Here is a 12632-nt window from a genome sequence, read left to right on the forward strand (position 1 = left end):
TCAAAAAGATAATCCCATTTAATCATTTAAAACAGATATTTGGAGCGAAAGGGGAACTACTGGATAGTTTTAGGATGCACTTTAGCCTTGATTGGCTGTGTTGAGGATCAGTGGGACTGACCGTGCTCGGACACTGATCTATATCTGGAGTGATTCATTGAAGCCAATGGAGTAACACCAGTGTGAAACTGGGGTAGGTCAGAAAGAAATCAGGAGGCCCACTATATCTACAGTACACTCAGAGGCACAGGGAGCAGAAAATATCATACATGTTACATTTTTTTATTCCATAACACCAGCACATTTCCACCAAACAGTTCGGTGCATAAATCAGGCTTATTCTTTGGATAGTTCCAAAGGACCAAACAGCAAGGGCATTTTCATAGTGTTGTTGGGTGATGAAGCAGAGAGACCATGTGTTGCCACCCCTGAGTAATAGAGCTGTCCCAAACAGCTGCCGATAAAACATTTATACTCTATCAAACCTTCCATGTACTATGCATATTACAGAAACACTACTTTAGAAATGTTCTGGGGCATATCCAATATTCCACTATGTATCTTAGATGTCAGGGAGGCAGACAGAACCGTTCAAGCCAATGACTGACCCAGGGGTAATTTTTTGTTTGAAAATTTCTTTTGAAAGTAAAACACGTTTTAAAAGTATGAAGGGAGAAGCAGGGAAGCATCAAGTGGGGTTCATCTAATTTCAGTCCGCACCTAGGCCACCTTTTTTTGTTGCTGCTGAGAAGGTCACAACTGCTCCATTTTGGAAAAACCAAGTGGTTTGAAGCTTGACTGAGAAACGTAACCATTTCCTGGGAAATCACCAGACACATTCCCATGCTTGTATTTAATTGTTGTTCACTGCTTTAGTACAATAGTACATGCTGCTTTCTTCAATTTTTTATTATTCATTATTTGTATTGTGATAGTGGCTTGAGGCCTCAACCAAGTTGGTACCATCCCTAACAAAATGGGGCCCCAGTCACATAGTAAGAGACAGTCCCTGCTTCAGAAACCAGATAGACAAGACAGACAATGGGTGAGGGAAAGGAGATATATTACCTGCGTTTTATAGACGAAAACCTTTTCTAAACTTCCATCCACTAGGTTCATACAAACTATTTCTTTCTGGATGCACTAGTATCCAGAATTAGACATCACCAGTAAAATCATATAAGGACCATCTACTTTTACAGATATTGAACATTTCGTGGCTATAACCAGTGCACTACAGCAAACAAATTACAACTACCCACCAAAATATAAAGGCTGATGTATGCAAATTCTCTCTACTGCTGAACATGCATGCAGGATACCAGATAAATGAAAATATAAATCTTATAGTGACAATTACAATAGTGAATACCAAGAATCCTATTACTGAAACAATAGTCTTGTTTTCACAGTAATTCTGAGGAAATTTAATTAGATTCTGGTCTCTTGTTTTCTAGCTAACTTAATATTTGCTATGATTCAGCAAACTCTTTCCCCTTCTTCAAGTACATTAACTCATCACTCCCTTACTCATGAAGCCACAAAGATAGTGTTTGAGAAGATCAGCATCAATCAAAACAGAAGCAGAATCACCATGTATAAAAGAGTAATGAACACGTACGTGCGAGACAGAGAAATGTGCTGCATGGATATCTGCTGTGCAATCTGCTCTTTCATGACAAATTAGCAGTTACCATTTTTTGTTTGGACACAGCCTTACATCAGTTTCAATAGTTGCCCATAAGTTCAATGTACTTTTCTTTTTGCTTTTATTTTCCAAAGACTACAATCTACTATATACATTAGCACACAGCACGTCCAAGTAAACTCAGATTTCTTGTGAACTGTATAGTGACTCTGCATTCTGAGACATGTTTTTTAAAAAGGATTCATAATTAAAAATGAAGATAATTTAATTAACTCTGCACGTGCTTTACATAGACTTTAAGGTCAGAAGGGACCATCATGATCATCTAGTCTGATCTCCTGCACATTGCAGACCACAACCTCATCCACTCCTGTAACAGATCCCCAACCTCTGCCTGAGTTACTGAAGTCCTCAAATCATGGGTTAAAGACTTCAAGTTACGGAGAATTCACCATTTACACTAGTTTAAACCTGCAAGTGACCCATGTCCCATGCTGCAGAGGAAGGTGAAAACACCCCAGGGTCTCTGCCAATCTGACCTGGGGGAAAATTCTTTCCCAACCCCAAATATGGCCATCAGTTAGACCCTGAGCATGTGGGCAAGACCAGCCAGACACCAGGGAAAGAATTCTCTGAAGTAAACCAGAGGCCTCCCCATCTCCAGCCATGGGGGATTTTTGCTACTGGCAGTTGCCAATGGGCCACATGCCATCATAGGCAGTCCGATTACATCATCCCTTCCATAAACTTATCAAACTCAGTCTTGAAGCCAGTTAGGTTTTTGGCCCCATTGCTCTCCTTGTAAGGCTGTTCAAGAACTTCGCTCCTCTGATGGTTAGAAACCTTCACCTAATTTAGGCTCTAAACTTGTTTCATGATCTTTATAATTTGTCACACAAAATCTCTTCTATCTCATTTAATAAAATTGAGTGTGGCTGAAAAGTATAGTAACCACACTACTTTGCAAGCATAAATCAACCCCAGGAATTCTGCTCATTTCTATTCTATACCTAGCAGACAATTTTTCATTTGTAACACATATTTAGAAGTGACAAAGTTCTATAAAAACCATATATGATACATAGTGAAAATAGTTTAAATAACTTTACTTACCCGCACGATCCATTATATTCAAATTTTCCCTGATTCAATTGCATTGCTAAATCTGTCAAGAGACAAAAATAACTGAATACCCTGTCTCTGTGAATAAGGCAGATGTAGAGCAACCTTCTTTACAAAGGGAAATATGATGCACAGGGTTTTGCCCAAGAATGACCACTTTAACTTAGGGTGATTTCTACGCACTCAACTAGAAGACTTCGGATTTCTTTACAATGGTAACCTCTTTCTTCATCCACCACGCTAAAATCTAATGTGCATTAAAAAACATAGACTATAGTTACAAAAGTGTTAGGCCCTGATCCTGCAAGTCACTGGGGCCCTGTATGAACACAAGGGTCTGCCTGCATGGATCAGTTTACAGGATCGGGGCCATAGAGACTACTGGAACTATTTTCAGCTCAGATGCTTATTGGAAATTCTGAGTATTATTCAATTCATTTATAGAGCACCTATCCACAGATCTTCTTTATGTTAATCACATCAAATGGGTCTTACAAGTCCTCTACTCCAAAGTCCTCTGTTCAATGCCATATATATAGTCTATCACATCACATGCTAATAGGTCTTCCTTTATTAAATTCTAGTGCTTCTTCCTGGGTTGGCTTCGCCGTCATTTGTCTTCAGTCTTAATCTGTTGGATTCTTACCCACCTATTTGTCAGAACTGTGCTTTACTTGACCACACCATCTGAGCCTGCACTCTCTCAATTTTTTGATTATGGATGTTACTGTGAGCATGTCTCTGACATATACATTCCTCATGTGGTCTTTCTTGTTTACCCCACTCATAGATCCCAACATTTGCATTTCCGTAGAGCAGATCATTTGCTCATGTGTCTTCTTTTTTGCCCAACTCTCAGCACCATACCTTATAACTGGATGGACCACTGCTTTATAGACTTTTCCTCTTCATCTTACTCGTCTCCACCTGTCACATATTGCACATATATCCACAGACACAGCCAGTAAATACATCAAAAAACCCCTTAAAATTTAGCAACACAAATTTTTCCTTAAAATTTCCAATCCCACACTTGGCCTATGAAAAACTCCCCCCCTATTTTTAGTGATAACTCTGGCCTCCTTTCGCCCACAGAATTTTAGGATTCTGCTTTCAGACAGAGCTCAACCCTTGTTTGAGCTTCCCAGAATGCACATCAGAAACAAAACTAAACTGCCTCCACAACACAAAAGTATGGGATTTTGAATACACACCAACTAGCAATTTCCTTACTTGGTAGCACCCAGACTTAACACATCAGCCTTCCAAAGTCTATCTCGTGGGATGACTTCCATTCCTTCACCTATCCTCCAGACAGCCTTCTGACGGAATACTTAACAGAGCAATGCCGCTTTTTCCCTATAGTAATCATTTACAACACAAAGGGCTGAGAATGCTGTGAGGGGATGGGTGCAGACCCAAGGAGAAGGGTGAAATTTGCACTGCCTCCTTTACCCCCACACTGTGTCCCCTTCTGGACTGATTTACAAGCAATACTTATACGTCTGCGTGCAGCTCTCTCTAGTCTCTTTCAGCTAGAAGTCGATAATGGCAGTGATGCAGAGCTTTGTGGAAGAGGAGTTGCAGAGGAAAAATGGGTATGATCATTACGACTTTCTGGGGCACTGAAGACATCACCAAGGGGAAAAAATAAGAACAAGAACCCTTTAGGTTAGAAGAAGACAATGGAAAGATTGGTCTGGCAAGTACAGCCAAATATGTTTCTTGATTCAGTGCAAAAACTAATAATTATATGTTTTTCCCCCGCCAAAAGGGCAAACTAGCTATCTCTCATCTTAGGAGAGAGCCATGTAAGCTCCCAATCTGCCTGCCTGTCACGACCCTAAGTGGCTCGCAGTCGTATCCCATTTCCAAGTGCTAACAATGAGATTTGCCAGTAATTGCTTACTGGTCGAGAAATATAGCTGACGTAATTATTATTATTTTCTATTTTATCCGGTGTGTCCTTCCAATGTAATGTTCTCCATGGAAGCCGTGCATTTCGTTGTTGCAAAGATAGGACTTTTGTGAAGAGGGTGGTTATTTTATAAACTAAAAATTATATCACTCTTACATTTATTTGAGATCCTAAAGTGCCTTGCTAATTATTTTTGCAAATAAAAGGAGACTGAATTTTCTTCCATGCTTTTTTCAAAACAATTCTTCCTTGTCTTATGCCTCCATGATTCCGTACACATCATCATACTGTTTAGCCATATGTCTGTTTCTTCAAAAAATGCCAGGAGGAAATCTGTGGCATCTGTTTGAGTGTTCCTGGCCAAGCCTTTCTCTGGAATTTAGGTTCACTGGACATCACTGCCTACCTGGGGTCTGAAAGTTCAGTGAGACCATCTGGCAGCCAGCGTTCCAGAAAATTTGAGGCATGTAATTACTGGAATCCACTCGGCCTCCCTTGGGGTATATCCGACTCATTTGTCGTTTATTATAACTATGTAACATGTTAAGGAAAACGAAATAAAAACAACATAGAGACTTCAGATCATTTACTCATACCATTATTATTTCTTATATGCTGTATCCTATTTTCCATGCCCCCGCGTGGACAATATTGTAAAATCAGAACTAAATGATTTTTGTATATAGGACAGATGTCTACCGGCTAACCAAAAATAGAACTGGTATTCAGTATACTACTTTTAATAGAAGGATACTTCACAAATTCAATTGCATGCGTCTTCAAATACCCTAGTCCAACTGATTCATTAAAAGAGGACATATTGTAATGAATATTGCGTTCTAGAACAATAAGAAATAAAATCCATTTTAAAATACTGAGTATAAAACAGAGCAAAATACAAAACCATGCAATAAATACTATGCAATGTAGTAACACAGATCTCTCTGTTTTTCCACTACTTGCCATTTTACAAAACCAAATTATATTTGAAATAATCTTAACTGATGTTTTCTTATTTGTCATTCTCTTCTCTCTAAGACCATTCTTGTGAGCCATCAAAACTTGGCTTTTATATTTATGAAAACGCTGCAATTACATAAAGAGCAATAGTAGCATAACTAGATACTAGAAGTAATACGGTACATGTTTAGGGTATTTTATATATATATATATATATATATATATATATATATATATATATCACAATAAGCAAACTGTTGACCTTTGTGACAATCACATTTATCCTATGTTAGTGAAAGAGTAAAAAGGTCTACAGTACAGGATCTATTCTTTGCAATGTTAACTTAATATACTTAATAATTCAGTGCCTCCCTGTGGTGACAAATGGAATAACAAGTTAATTCTATATTCCAGGTAAGTGTTCTGTAAATACCATACGAATGGAGTTTACGAAACTACAACAAGAATTTTAAACGGATTATAAAAATAGCAAATTGGATATAAGAATCATTACACAAAACTAAGTAGAAGTAAGAAGACAAATACTGTTGTTTCATTCAACCTTGTATGTTACCTTCTGCTACATGGAAACCTTGAAACTTTACGGGCTGAGCATAGTTGATCATGGTTGATAAATATGGATGTATATTGGTTGTCGCACCCACATATTTGTAAGATGCCATCCATGCTTGTTCATCTTCAACAGTTACTATGCCCTGAAAGCACATTTAAAAGTATATCCACTAATCACTCTTTTTTGCTCTTGTTGGAGTTTTCAATGCAATGTAAAAAATGATGCCTGTATCTCCAGAAGTTAAAATAGACACATAATGACACAAAACAGTTGCACCCTCAATGCTGCGATTCGGGTCGATTCAGTTATTGATATATGCAGAACATTCAATGTTAATGGGCATCATGCATGAGGTTTGATGGCAGAACAGACTCCTAATTAGTGAGCAATATTATATGCTGTTAGTAAAACAACATTAGAATCCAGGATATTGATTAAAAAAAAGTCAAAGGGGACTGAACAATACTGTGGGATAAAGCCCTGTCTTATCAAATAGAAGCCTGATCTTTTTAATATCAATTACGTCAGAGGGGGGTACCTTTGAGGCTGCTACCAAGTGGATCTTTGGCATCATCAAAACTCAAATGAGTGCCATTGATAAGCCTTTGTGGATATGACCAAGACTGAAATTATAAGGGAATTTGGGAATCAGAATTTGACCAGACTAACGGCGTTCCATGAAACTGACAAAGCTGTGGAGAAACGGGGGGGCACAGCACACTGTGCTTGGCTGTAGACAGTGATATAAATTTCTTTCTGTCGTGTGCATAAACATCCACCATGCATACAGAAAAAGTTGCAAAATCTTCTTAGAGATATCCAATCTGCAGATACTTGCAACAAGAGTAATTTCTCATGTGATTACACAGCCCAAATACGTAGCAACATGGGTTGAAATAAAATATTTTATAGACTAGAAGAGGCCTCTGTCACACTACACTAAGGTCTTTACTACTCGCCGGATCGGCGGGCAGCGATCGATCCAGCAGGGATCGATTTATCGCGTCTAGTCTAGACATGATAAATTGACCCCCGAGCGCTCTCCCGTCGACTCCTGTACTCCAGCTCTGTGAGAGGTGCAGGCAGAGTCGACGGGGAAGCGGCAGCAGTCGACTCACCGTGGTGAAGACACCACGGTAAGTCGATCTAAGTACATCGACTTCAGCTATGTTATTCATGTAGCTAAGTTGCATAACTTAGATCGATCCCCGCCCAGTGTAGACCAGAGCTAAGAAAAAAATAATCACACATACTGATATCTAGTGGCATCTTTCTGTTCAGTTTCTTGGCTCATTCTGTTCTGCCAATCACTTTCCTTCACTCTCCTGACTACCCAGGACCTTCTTTATAAAGGCTCTATAAAGAGCCACCAGAATGGGATCTTCTCTTGTAATCTGTAGCCCTGGTTAGGCCTATCAGTATTGTCATGTGGCCTACTATGTCAAGAACAACAAACCAGAAGGGAATTTAACCCTATGCATGCTTCTGCATCCTGTCCCAGTGAATTTCCTGATACAGTACATCTTAAAATACATCAGTATTGTAATGCAGCTTTTCATGTTCCGAATGCAATATAGCTCTGTTACAAAATATTTTTCTGTGAGACCAGGAAACCATGAATAACTGCAAATATTGCAAAATCATTTTTTCAGGCAAGGAGCCTCTGTATCTGTAACAACACTAAAGAATGACAAAAGTAACTCTACTGTACCCCTAATTACTGGACATCATTAATTTCAGGGGAAAGAGAAGAAAAAGCAAATCTATTTACCAGTATTATGCCATATGCTTGTGACCTGCATTATGGTGCAGACACATATTTAAAGAAATAAATAGAATGACACTACCTTATTCCACAGTCTGGTTGAAACATTGAGGCCTGGTCTACGTGCGAAAATTAGGTTGGATTAACTATGTTGCTCAGCGGTGTGAAAAATCCACATCCCTGAGTGACATAGTTAAGCCAACCTAACCGCCGGTATAGCCAGCATTAGGTTGCCGGGAGAATTCTACAATTGACCTAGCTACCGCCTCTCAGGGCAGTGGAGTACCTACACCAACAGGAGAACCCCTCCCACTGGCATAGGTAGTATCTACAGTGTAGACAACCTCTTAGGCTGACAAGGAAGGGCATTACCTGCCAGTTACTGATTGCCTCAGGGAATTGAGTGACCGCGGTGAAGCCCATGTTGTCTGGTTTGCAGTTCACACTTAAATTAAATTTTCCATGGTCCATATAATCAGACCCATACTTTATTTTAACATGGTTAATAGGGCCCGATCCCACAGGCAGTCCACAGGAAAGTCAATGAGTGTTCCACATGCAGAGGGGCTCGCAAGATTGAGCTTTTGATATGTAAAACACTAACACTGACATTTTGTAGCAGTGCAGAATATGACTTTATCATCATGCATTTTTTGTTATCAGGTTAATTTTTACCAGTCTGCTGACTACAAATTAAAACAAACCTCTTTAGGTCTGTAAGCCATGATTTTTCAGACGTGACGAGTAATTTTGGATGTCTCAATCTGGTGGGAGGCCAATTTGAGATATTTTAAGGAAGCTTGATTTTCAGCAAATGATGAGCACCTATCCTCTGAAAAATCAGGTTCAAGGTGCCCAAAGCTGGCCACCCAAAATCACTAATCACTTTTCACAATCTTGGTCCTAAAGTGGATAAATGAAAAAATGCAGTGGGACAGAAATCAATGAGCGTTTGTATCCTACTACAGGAGAACAGGGCCCCAGGACTATAACCACACAATACTCTAATGACACAAGAGTTCTCCTAGTTGAGGACGTTCCAAGGCAATCTACTGAATATTAACTTTAATATATTCACTTACACATAATTTGAAGACTAAAAGGTCTGGCTCTCATTGCAATATCCACAGCAGTGGATCTAGGATTTCAAAACAGGACTGTAGGATTTGGGAATAAGAGGATGGGATGCCACTTACAGCCATCCCCCCTGAGCTGAAGAAATGGTTACCCTAACATATGGCCTTTGTAGGGTGCTGGAGAGAGTTAAGGATTAAAACAATCAGGATCCCTGTAGACCCGCATCTCAAGAAAAGCAGCAGAACCCCCCTAAAAAGACTGAAATAAAGTGTGGAACGGATTTAAATGACAGAAAGGAAGAAATGCATGGAGACAAGCAGGAGGAAGGAGGAAGGGAGTGAGACTAACAGAAGATATTCTTGGTGGAAGGTAAATGCACAAATCCCAAGGAAAAGAAAAAGGAGGAAAAAGAAAAAAATAAAGAGAGATAAATAGAGTGGGGCAGGATGAAAAAAATGTTGGCATGATTTCTGCCAATCCCTCTGAAGGAATCACACTTTCCCAGGCACATGAAATTGGGGTGTAATTGTTTCTACTGGGATCAGATATTTCTAAGTGAGGGCAGGTCATGCAGCCTTCTTTTCCCCCCATTAGTATTATCCCTCAAAACCCTGTGAATAAGGGGAGTGGGAAGAGATGGAACTACAACCTACTGGCCGTCATTACAAGGAGAAAGGAGACACAATGTGCAAAGAAACAGAGTGTAAAATAGTTATACACTTATGAATGTATTTTAGATAAAAATGTTTATATATAAAGAAATATAATAGAAACTACATAACATCCTATGTGTCACCTTTTTATTGTTTTCTTGTTCAGAATCTTCCAAAGCCTAAGGAAAAAATATATATACATTACCCAAAGAAATTGCAACATGAAACACTCCGAGTTATAAAAGAAAACCCTCAAATGGTTAATGCACTTGGCAAAAAGTATATCCCCTTCCAATTCATTATACGGTTCATCTATCAATTAACTCTCAAAGGTTTGCAGTATCTTTCAAATTCATATACAAAAGGGGTGGAAAGATATAGCTACTAGTATTGGGAGTAGAAAGGAGGACATCAGGCAGTTAAGTCCAAACCCAGTTGTAGTGTCATGCGGGGAATGGCAGAAAGCTCATGGGGAGAGATTGAGAGAGAGTGCGCACACATGAAAGATCATTTGCCATCCTATATTCAGGGTGACCAGACTTTGAGGGCATTTGAAGATATAAGAGTTGGAGCTGCTCTGTACTTTGTGCTGTAATTGTCCAAATACGGAAGAATGCTGCTATCTGCCCCAAGAGATTGCAAGGTTACTTGCCACTAGAGTTCCATTCACTGAGTGACTCCCTGTGCTTTCTTCCTTCAATTACAAGCTGCTAGCACCGAGAACCTTAGACAGGAAAAGAGTGACTTGGCTCTCAAAGTATGTACAGAGAGAATCACGATTTACTGTCAAGCTATAGATCAATGAGGGAGCAAGGAGGGGCTCATGCAGAGAATGGCTGACCGCTTGGAGTAACCAATAGGGCAGTTGGGGGCCTGCTGGTTTAATAAGCAAAACAGCCCTACAGCAGAGAAGGAAAATCTGCAGTTCATTTGGAAGCTCTGTAAAGGTCCTGAAGAAGCAAGGATGCAAACACAAAGCAAGCAGGCAGCTCTGATTATTTGTGATACTGCTGTTGAGAGATAGGTTGCAAAAGGCAGTGTGTGCAGCAAGGAGAACTTCCACCAATCGATATTTCTAGCTCAAACAAGAGCCACAGCAAGCCATGCAGGAGAGAGAAAGACTAGAATGCTTCAATGACAGAGGAGGATGGTACGGTACCTTAGTGACAAGCAGGGTCTGGTGCCTTGGGTGCTAGCATGGCTTAATTTTCAATTCCACTGTACTGTATCTAATTATGGACAAGTGCTATATCAAGTAATGTTCGCTTACCAAGTACAGAATGTCAAACTACTAAGATAAGGTGGTGGAATCTCCATCCTTAGAGGTTTTTAAGGCCTGGCTTGACAAAGCCCTGGCTGGGATGATTTAGTTGGTGTTGGTCCTGCTTTGAGCTGGGGGTTGGATGACCTCCTGAGGTCTCTTCCAACCCTAATCTTCTATGATTCTATGATAAGTACCAGTGGAAGAATAAGCCCTTGTGGCCAGTCTGCCTGCTGAGATCCCAGTGCCATGCTCTCCAACTGGGGCTATTTTCCTGCTACCCTATCTATGTCACTGTTTCATAAACGCACAGCAAGTGGAAGTGGGTGCCTGCTATTCAGAGAGCACCAGTACAAAAATAACTGAGGAAGTCTCTGAGATAAGGCATGGGCTGAGGCCAAGCCAGGAGGAGTACAGGAGTGACGAAGCGGATATTCACCCCACAGTACGGCTCCTAAATTGTGACACACAATTCACAGCCAGGTACTGTTACGTAGGCAGGAAACTGTTGGCAGCCATGTCTAACAATTTTTGGCCAAATCCTGTAGGCTGTGCACAGTGATTTCCCAAGTATAGCTCCCATTTGCTACCATAGGAGTTTTGCTTGAATAAGCAGAGCAGGTTTTGGCTTGTTAAATTTTACATCGCCATGAATTTAAGTGTCAGCAGCTCTGCTAGAAAAATCCCTGTGTGATTCATACTGTATTTTCTCCTACAGCTAACACATAGTGTGATCCTTCCGCACAATGAAAGGTCTTACCCAGCCATCTCCACGGAAAAATCTTCCAACGTGAATATATGTCAGAATCAAGCCTACCTTTTTGACGCTATTGGCAACCGCTTCTTTTTGACTCAAGTCATCTGCAGAAAGCTCAGTTCCAAATTTTAATTCTGGATGGGCTTCTTCTTCTTGATCAGCTACACAACAATGAAAAGGAAGAAAATGAGAGTGAAAAACATAGCAGCAGATATTTTTGTGGAACTAGTTCAAAAACCATCACACCAGTGTGAATTGGCTCATTTTCTAAAGTGAGTAAAACTAAGGAAGTAGAAAGATTTCCAACAAATAGTGGATGTTTAAAGTAAGTCCCTCAGATTCCTTGGTTTGCTAGCTTTTATCTAGTAAATACTAACACCCATTCAGTAAAACGGCGTGTAAGAATAAATCTGTGGATGAGACATAGATACTGAGAGACAAGTTTAGCATATTCTTGGAAAAATCATGAATTTGGCATAGGAAAATGTAAAAATCAAGGGCCTGGGGTAACCAAATGAAATGAAGCCAGGGCTCTTTAAATATAAATTCAAAAGTTTTGGTGCCACCATTTGAGTTCTCATACGCCTACACCCACTCTCTTTCCTTTTATCCTTTCTCTTTTATACATGGATCTCTCTCATTTATTTTCACAAATTGTTAGTGGTTTCAAAGGAGCCAATATGGTCTCTTATGTACAGACTATTTTAAAATGTATTTATCTGTTTAGATTTAAATAATTAAAAATGATGCCTATCCAAGCCTCTAGGTGCCCTAACACATAATTACTAAAACAGTAAAATCCCAGCAGCATTATAGTAATCACTTCAACAGGAACTCAGACAGCCACTTACAGAACATTCTTTCTACACCTTCATCATCTAGGAAATCCCCTCAGCC

General features: G+C 39.8%; 1 protein-coding gene across 1 annotated transcript in view; it reads right to left on the reverse strand.

Moving 5' to 3' along the window:
* Positions 1-12632, reverse strand: part of PLCB4 (phospholipase C beta 4) — a 208855-nt gene that overhangs the window by 63425 nt on the left and 132798 nt on the right. Inside the window, exons 18-23 of the mRNA XM_077812056.1 lie at positions 11796-11896; positions 9861-9896; positions 6223-6364; positions 5443-5527; positions 5095-5219; positions 2762-2813 (exon numbers count right to left, since the gene is read on the reverse strand). Of these exons, the coding sequence (XP_077668182.1) occupies positions 2762-2813; positions 5095-5219; positions 5443-5527; positions 6223-6364; positions 9861-9896; positions 11796-11896 (541 nt within the window). The remainder of the gene's footprint in view (positions 1-2761; positions 2814-5094; positions 5220-5442; positions 5528-6222; positions 6365-9860; positions 9897-11795; positions 11897-12632) is intronic.

Source organism: Eretmochelys imbricata, chromosome 3 (assembly GCF_965152235.1).
Source record: "Eretmochelys imbricata isolate rEreImb1 chromosome 3, rEreImb1.hap1, whole genome shotgun sequence".
Taxonomy (NCBI): Eukaryota; Metazoa; Chordata; order Testudines; family Cheloniidae; genus Eretmochelys; species Eretmochelys imbricata.